The sequence below is a fragment of the Acipenser ruthenus genome, chromosome 18, assembly GCF_902713425.1.
Source record: "Acipenser ruthenus chromosome 18, fAciRut3.2 maternal haplotype, whole genome shotgun sequence".
In the NCBI taxonomy this organism is placed as follows: Eukaryota; Metazoa; Chordata; class Actinopteri; order Acipenseriformes; family Acipenseridae; genus Acipenser; species Acipenser ruthenus.
Window position 1 is genome coordinate 8,192,604 of NC_081206.1, and position 9,491 is coordinate 8,202,094.

At 36.4% G+C, this 9,491-nt stretch overlaps 1 protein-coding gene across 4 annotated transcripts in view; it reads right to left on the reverse strand.

Annotated features, from left to right (window-relative positions):
* Nucleotides 1–9,491, reverse strand: part of LOC131698607 (hepatocyte nuclear factor 4-alpha-like) — a 34,694-nt gene that overhangs the window by 12,080 nt on the left and 13,123 nt on the right. For 2 of the 4 annotated variants that reach the window (XM_058991126.1, XM_058991122.1), the window contains exon 1: nt 755–964. The exons of the other annotated variants lie outside the window; for them this stretch is intronic. In XM_058991126.1, coding sequence (XP_058847109.1) covers nt 755–869 — 115 coding nt within the window. In that variant the 5' untranslated portion in view covers nt 870–964. Of the gene's footprint in view, nt 1–754; nt 965–9,491 lie in introns of those variants that run through there. 4 annotated transcript variants of the gene reach the window in all.

Here is a 9,491-nt window from a genome sequence, read left to right on the forward strand (position 1 = left end):
TAATTCATATTACTTATGGCTAATTTGTCAAGATTGATAGCAGTTCCAAATTCATGACATCTTTTGGGCACTTTGCAATTTGTTCCATTGAAATTGAATATTGCATTAAAAAGAGGCAGGGCTTGTTATCTGTCCTGCTTCAGTAGTTACAGTGGCTAGTGCTTTCTCACAAGGCTAGGCCATGACTGAGTTTTCCAAGTCAAATAAAAAGAGCATGTGACACGTAGGTAAACAGAGAGAATTTGGGTTAATTAATTACTGTGTTAGTGAGGGGATCTGATGAGCCATGAAACCAGAATATAATTGCACTTGGTATCTATAAAACGTATAACTTCAGCATCAAGGTCTGAATATCACAGTTTAGACAGCAATGACAGAGAAGGGGATTCCATATCATCGCACTGTTCACAGAATTTACATTAAAACAATATAATAAATGGAAATTAAAATGTCAAGCAAATCGATTAGAAACGTATGAAGCACTATACAATGTCTGTGCATTTGGTCTGCTGTAGAAATTGGCAATACAATATAAGGTGGCACTCCTACCTAACCAAAGTTAACTGATTTGGGACTGCAGTATTAGCATTAAATAATTGCACACATCATTTTTATTATTTGGTCTTTTTTAAAAGCGGCTATAAAGACTGCAGTGCCATTTAAAGCACCAGTAAGCATGGTAAATCATGTTATAGTATTTAAGTATTACAGTTTTATAAGAGCTATTATTAGGTTCACGCAGTAAAAGACTCACCATTGCCCATCGCGAGGACTTGCATGTTTTCAAACTCCAGTGTAGTGTAGGCAGGGTCCAGAGCCTCGCTGTAGTCTGCCATGTCCATGTCTATCAGTGCTTTCGAAAGTCGCATTATCAGGTCACTTCGTGCTCTCTTGTCTGAGGCTAACTCTGAACTGACCACAACGTTGTCCCTTTGCAGTGAGCTCCAAGTCCTAGTTGTGACTAAAGGGCCCAGCCTACTCCAAGGCCTGTTCTCTTTAGAGGTGGAGGGGTTTACAGGTTAATGTTTAACCTGCCCACTCATTGGTGTATCAGCTTGTTTTCGAGTGATAGCAGGACTGAGATTTGTTTTTTAGATATTTATTGTTTTAATGACATATACTTCAGTAAAGTTTGCTGATTTCAGCTACTATTTAATAACTGTAGCGGTTGCAGGATTATTTTAAAATGTCCCTTTTTAGGATGAACCCCATAGAAGATTCTTTTCTCAAAGACCAAGATCCATTATATATTGTCCCTTAATGAAAAAGCCTGGAGAGTTTATTACTTGCTTGTTTCACAAATATCAATTAGCACTAATTAAGGACTTACCTTAAGTAAGATTGTCAGAGTTCTAAACTAGTTGATAAATTAAAAGGGACAGGTGTATTTAGATCTGCCAGTGTTTAGGTTAAAATAGGCCCCAAGAGCCCGAAGGGGCTCTATAGGAAGGATTTAAACAATGGCATTTTTAAATATGCCAGTCTTTAGAATAGATCAAGTAATGATACTTGATGACATCATTCATTATCTCAACCTAAACAATTGCTGACAGTTTCTGCACTTCCCCTATTCACCAATCCACTGTTGAGAAAGAAACACCTTCTCAACAATGCACTTTCTGTGTCATTCTTGAGTGTTCAGTTAAAAGCAGGTGTGTTTGGGTTTGTCCTGTGTCAGGAAATTTGATTGAATAGTGCTATGATCAAGGGAATAATGAAGTGATAACCACAGGGCACACGAGATAACGCACACGAGATAACGCTCCTCAGAGTGGATCAGATTTTTATACCAGCGAGGGAGACTCTATTCCAAGTAGACTCTGTTTCTCTATATGTAACTATTATAAGCGCTATGGTCTTTCCTCGTTTTAAAGTCCTATGAACAAGTCAGTTATGTGCTTCTGCTTATTTGCCAACATGTTGCTTTGCTAGCAGGTTGCTATTCCAGCAGTGGAAGCCTTTAAGACGTCCCCGTTTTTAAAAACTGGGCAGTGTCCTGTACATGTACAAGACAGCTGATTCCAGGCTATTGCATAGGCTACTTATCAATCAGTGACATAGGTGTAAAAACCCTAGGACATGCAAAGTATGGAGTAGCGATATGCTAGCGATGATGAAACAAATTCGATAAATAGCGTACCTAGTAGCTTGCAATCAGCTATCCTATCTATACCTTTATACTGTATATGTAAATTAATTTAATTTGGTTTACTTTGCAGAAAGCCGTAATGATTATCTGTAAGCTGGCCAACGGCAAGGGTGGGAGTTGGGAAAGAGCGTTTCACTGAAAAGACGGACTAAGTGCTAAGTCGTAAAAATAAAACTTTCTATTGCTTGTTATTTTTCTTTTTAGTCTAAAGAAAATATAAGTAAAGGTAAAAAAAAGATCATGGTAAGCTGTGGTTACCAAGCAGCACAAGTGGCATCCTGCAAGGTAGCAGAGTAAACCCTAATGGTAATATACTGGTTTTACAAAACCTGACTAACAAATCTTGAGTTAGTTTGTCCACGATTGCTTTAACTATACTATGGCCATTTTTTTTTTCTAACATTACTATTTTCCTAAAACCCTCTTTCCCAGATAAAAGTTGAACTGGGCCCAGTGTACTGAACTTACTGTATGTTAGCTTTACCATACAGCAATGAATAACTAAGCCTTGTCTACCATTGCAGACCACAGTTAACTCTTCAAAAAGGGTGTATGCCATTCACTGGTGAAAAATTGGGCATGATAAGGATAGTTAAGCCTTCCTATCTTGAGTTCTTGGATCTAAACCTAACTGTAAGTGCTATCTTTTACATTAAGTTATTAAGAAGGAAGCAATTCAAAGAAAGGTGAGTGACCTATTTACACCAAAATAGATAAATAAATACCAATCTGAATCATCACTATCACGGATCTTCGCATTTACGATTGATCTTCAGTTGCAATGCAGGGCACATGCGGACACAAGGAGAGCTGGAATTAAGGGCCACACAACATACTATAGGTTTAAACCATTGTTACAGAACATGTGTTTTTTGTTTCATTTTCGGGTTATAAGACAATATGGCAGGCAGAAACACACACAGTGCTGATGGGCGTGTTGACTTTGTGTTCCTGTTTGAAACTCGGGGGGGGGGAGTGTGCTCATAAAAGTGTTCAGGCAGGGAAAATCCAAGACAATTTAATGTCTTGTGTACAGCTATGGCCCTATAGAATCATGGTAACTAATTTAGCTTCATAAAGTGGAATGAAACTTGATGAATAATGCTACATTAACATATTGAATTACATACCGCGTTGTAGTTTTCCATATACTTAATGAAAAACTGACAAAAATTGAAAAATGTGGCATTTTGAAATCTAACATGAAACTCTTATGGTTTCCGGTAGACTTTTGCAATTTCATTTTTAAGTTTCTTTGATTGCATGATGTTAAATTAAATATCTAAATGATGTTGTGCAATAGCAAATGTTTCACTTTGAAGCGTTTATATTGGGAACTAAATAATAACAAATAATCAAACACATTTGTAAATATGTAAATTACAGGTAAGGAAATCTATTACTATCTATTATTATCTTTCGACAGGAGAAGCTCAAAATAAATATCTTATCGGATATTAATGGAAGTCTATTGGAACACATACTGTACATACTTTTGTTCTGTTTTAAATCCAGTTCTATTTTCACTATTTTCAAGTTGGCAGATACGATTGGTTGTGTGTGATAGTGCAATTAAAGAATCCCCACTGCTAAACAAATCCAAGTACTGTAGGCTTTGATGCTTGTAAACCAACTGCAGTACAGCTTTCCCCAATTCCCATTGGAGATATTTAACTATAAATATAGATACGATATTGACACAACACTAAAACTATGTCTATTACAGCATACACTCTAAACATTTTTAAAAAATATATAATACACTGTAAAATGTGTGCATTTTGCAATATACTTGTAGCCATATATTTTCAGAACTGTGAATTACAAAACTCCTGCTCTTATTAAAAATGATTTAATAAAGTCTTTTTTTGATTAATCAATTAAAGAGTGGTATTTACAGTAACTTGTGTTTCAAACACCCAATTTCTAAAAAAATGTTTAGGTTCATTCAAAAGCCCTGTGGATTTGAGAACTAATACGAAGCACTTAGGCTTGTTTCACAGACTGATTAGCACGAATCGCGGACTAACTTGCCCAAATTAACATTATTGCTAATCAGGGTCTGTGAAACGAGCTGTAAGTCATTTAATGAATCGTATAAAATGGGTTGTGTAAATCAGTTTCCAACGCGACTGGAAGGAGTTAGTAAGTGCTGAGCCTTTCATTTCAACAGAGGAAAGTGATTGCTAAAGAATGCCCCAGGTCATTGATCCTGGGTGCTTCAGCATACAAGGTCTATAAAACATAAGGCCTGCGCAACTATACAGCAGTCTGGCAAGGATTATCCACAGTGCACCTTCATGACACAAACCCACCTGTATAGTACAATCCTGGACTAACTAAGCATCTCAATATGCTTTCATTCCTTCTTTATTGTTTTCTTTCTTTTTCCCTAAATAACACCTGGAGTCAGAGTTCAGATAACGGTATCAAAAAACACTCCAATCACAGTCTGGTAAACAAAACAATGAAATACACAAATATTTCAAATAACAGAGTTAACATGTGGAAAAAAATGAGGGTTTCGCATTCAATTGCCTGCACATTGGCATAAATGAATGCTACTGGATTAAATCATATACAAGTATCCAGACCAGAGTTCCTTTCTGAAAATGCAACTGCCTGCCCAGCAGGATTTGGGTACATGCATTGTCTGAGCTTGAGGGATTTAAAATAATGCTTTACTTGCTGGCGTACCACTACGGTGGCTCATTAAGGACAGTGGGAAAAAAATAGCAATGTGTTATATCGAGATCACGTGATAAATGATCTCAAGATCTCAACATTTCAAACCGTTATCTCAAGATCAGATGATAGATTATCTCAGTATCTCAACCAAGTAAATTTCTCATTTTAGTGTCCTCAGTGAGCCACCGTATATATAACACCAAACCGAAAAAATTTAGAAGAAAAAAAAAATGGAGTTAAATAATATAGTTAAGTAACTATACCAGAACCAATCTAAAAAAAAAACAAAAAAAGTTTTCAGTTGTGGTAAAGAGCAAAGACAAATAAATAGAAACACACACCATAATGGGCCAGTAGACTGATGGAATAACATGTATTAATATTTCTTTCCCCCCTTTCAGTCGTGACAGACCTTGGATCCTTTCACTGGTTTAATATTGTTTGATGCTGAATGCCAGTCTAATGTGAGTAGTCACAGCTAACTGATCTTTGTGTCACAGGCATGCATGAGTGAGCCAGCAGCTGTACAGTGCCATTGAGCTGAGCGTGGGAGGCTCCTCGGAGGAGCTGTACAGGAAAAGACTTTGGGATATCAGTTACAGTGTTCGCTCAACTGGATTACCAATTAAGAACCACTTTTTCTATCTCCCCTTCACAAACCATCTTCAGTGACAATGCAGTGGTTCCACAAGGGCAGCTCCAACCAGCCATAGGAAAAGTGGTGCCCCAGTGGTAGGATTGTTATACTTTGGACTAATGGTATTAAAATGTAATGAGCCAATGCAGCACACACTGGTAATGCATTGCTATACTATTGCACCATATGAGTGCCATTGTGCTGCCATATACCAGTGCTGGTTATGCTGTGTCTTGCAATGGTCCGAATACACTGCAATTGTCAGGGTGTCCCATTTGTAGTTTTCAAACTTGCTGGAATTATTATTTGTGTGTCTGCTGCTCAGTTCCTATTAGAACGTGGTTTACTTCAGTTCTTACGCACTTTGTTTAAAAGTACTTCATTTTGAGGAACATGTCCTTTTATCTCGCTGGAGCAAAATAAATAAATAGATCAGATTTTTTGGAGAGCATGCAAAAGATCCCAAATCATTTCACGAAGCCCAGGTGACCCATGGTTAGCGAAGCGATTCTGTGTCGTTCTTTAAAATGTGTGTCATGGGAAAGCAAATTAACCTAGATTATTTAGTTAATGATCCGTGACAAAGTTGTTTTTTTTCTGTATTGTCCGTCAAAGAGGTTTTTCCGTATTGTCGCTTCTTTGGTTAATCCAATATAGTGGTAATGCTACAATAATATATTAGAATCTACCGCTGTAATGCTGATAAAGGAGTTGGGGGCCATGGGCAACCAGGGTAACACTGATTCAACATCCGTGTTACATGGTATGTGAGCATGGATCATCCATTTGAGGGACAACCCATTTACAAGAAAGTGTCCACTACATATGGCATGTGTTTTTATTTTTTTCCAACACCTATAAATTGATCACTTATAATACAATATCAAATTAGTATTGCTAAGGGTGTGTAAACAAAATGGACTGGCACGAAGGTTTCGCTAAACAAGGGACAAATATAGTAAAAATTTGCCAAAAATATATCAGTGTAAAACTGTGGGGCAGCTTTGAATCTTGTTGTGCTTGCCAACACATATCTTTACTGCTATTCAGGGCTCTTAAGACATTTTATTTAGATATCAATATTTGCTTAAAGAAAAATTCTCACCATTAATGGGGTAAGCCTGAAAAAAATGAGCGAGGGAATGTAGTATATCTTATCAGAGCTGTCATTAAAGCCTTATATCACAGAACAGATCTTCATTTTCCCTGAAATCTTAAGAGCAGCAATATACATGTCTATAAAACACAATCTACAAGGTTAAGGCTTTTTCGTCCACCATCATGTTACCATATTTAGGGATAATATAACCTTAAATCAAAACATGTGAGTCAACTATGTTTATCATTACACGTACCATCGCTGCAACAACAAGCTTTATTACTAGGAAACCAGAAAAGAATATATCATACTATATATCACATATATTTTCCTAATATTTAATTGCTACCTTAAAGAGTAGGTAGTGGGATTCTGGAAAATATAGCGTTACAACTGTTTAAATAATGTACCTGTAATTTATTTTTTCATTGTTAACATCCTGACAACTTTTTACACTTATAACTTTAAAGTCTGTTTCAAAGCTCTTTTCAAAATGTCCGCTCTAGTGCACTGGGGTTTGAGATCTGTCCTTTAATATGATTCTGGACTGGACATTATTCTATGCTTGCAATTCCATGCGTACTATCCCAGCAAGATTTGCTTCTGAAAAATAATCCTTAATGCTGATCACATATTTCACAGTTGCACAGGCTTTGGCGTGCAGTGCACTGCTTCCCTATTTTACTTGAGGAGTCTTTTCAGAAGCTGGAATAGTTAGTAAGCATGGCAAATAATGGCCTCTGCAGAAACAGCAATAGAGAATCATACAGAACACACATCATATGATATTAAACAGGTAAAACAATTACATAGGAGGAAAACAGTCGCTCAAAAAGGATTGTGCTAGTGTACTGACAGTAATTTAAGCCGTATCCTGATTTTCTGCAGCGAAGGTGCAATATTACATTACACTGTGGTTAATCTGGGCTGTAACCACAGTTTTCTTTCAGAATGATTTTATTTCTGCAATTTGAAATACAGTTCATTGCAGTACTATAACTTTTCCGTCTTTGTCATGCCATTCCTGCTGCTACTATTGCCTCTTCACTGCTGCTTTGCCATTGAGAACGTTGTTTGTTTGTTAAAGCTATGATATGTGGTGCTAGTTTCTTATCATTTGCAAAACCAAATCATATATTAATTTAACACATTATTACAATACAGCACACATTTAAAACAAATAGAATAGGTGTAGAGTTTCATCCAGAACTTTAAACATTCATTCGTAATTCATAGGTTAAAACTTGAGACAATGAATCTGTCTTACATAGAGGGGTAATACCTCATAATGAGTGTCTGTAATTCAGATGTGATTATAGACGAACAAGCATATGATTTACTATTAAATTCAAATACATCAAAGAACTTAACCCCAACGCTAGCATTAATTTATTATGAATAAACACATATTTAAAAATATCAACAACATGGATATGTATTGAACGAATCCTGAATTAATGTCCACTTCAAATTAACAATATGATAGATCATACATAACACTATTTGAATTTCTAGACTTATTTTAAATTGTAAGCATATGAGGCCATGAAGAAACCAGCCCCTCAATTTGTATAGGATTCTCACACATAATTATAACTTACGTTGATTTGGTTGCACCCTGGATAAGAAATAATATTTTTATACTAGACAACAAACTTATGGAACAAGTTGAAAATATAAATAAGAGACTTATAATTTAATTTAAAATGCTATAAAAGGTTTTATGTTGATTGTATAGGTTGTAGACGTGAGCAGATAAATCAGTTCAATGGAATTCTGCTTTGAATATGAGACTTTGCTTTTGAGTTTGATGTTGTTTTAGTGATTTGTCTGGATGTACTGTACAGTATATTGTAACTGTGTAATTACAGCTTGCCATGGGACACCACAGTTAAATAAGATGTTACATATGTTTCTTTAACCACAGGACCACACCTTGAGGCAGTGTGGTCCAGTGGTTAAAGACACAGCCTTATAACCAGGAGGTCCCCGGTTCAAATCCCACCTCAGCCACTGACACATTGTGTGACCCTAAACAATTGGAAAAAGTAACAAACTATAACGTCACAAGTTGCACTTCTTTTTTTTATATATATATATTCAGTTTAAAAAAAAAAAATCAAACATTGGTAAAAAAAAAACATTTGCAAACTTATTTACCAGCCATTGTTCCCATTTGCAAAATCAAACTGCTGGAGCAGCGATTCTCATTACACGACCCCATTATTCAGAGAGAACCGAATTTTACCCCAATCACACTTCCTTTCTCCAAATAAACTGCCTCCAGTCTGCCAGAGCAGCATGCACTTTACCAGTCTAAAAAGCGTTTGTGATTCAGTGACTTTGTAAGCTCAACAAACATTTGTGGCACAAACATTTAATACATTTTCAGTGATTTTAAGGTTTCCCATGCATTTCTCATGCTGCACCATGCATCGGGCTTGTAACCAGGAGGTCCCCGGTTCAAATCCCACCTCAGCCATTGCCTCATTGTGTGACCCTGAGCAAGTCACTTAACCTCCTTGTGCTCCGTCTTTCGGGTGAGACGTAATTGTAAGTGACTCTGCAGCTGATGCATAGTTCACACACCCTAGTCTCTGTAAGTCGCCTTGGATAAAGGCGTTTGCTAAATAAACAAATAATAATAATAATCTCAATGGATTTGTATCCTGTATGACTATATTTAAAGTATACAAACAGCAGTAAGCCATACTCAGATATTTATTTCATCTTATTCTACCTTTAAGTTAAAGACTAAAACCAAGTAGCTCACTGCAATCAATGATCCAAACTGCATCAGGATAAATATCAACAGCCAAAGACAGCTCAAAACTGTGCAACACCCTGTGCTACAGTATTTCTCCCTTTGAAATTTCAAATTCCAGTTTGTGGACAAAGTCTACCTTCAGAATATAGAT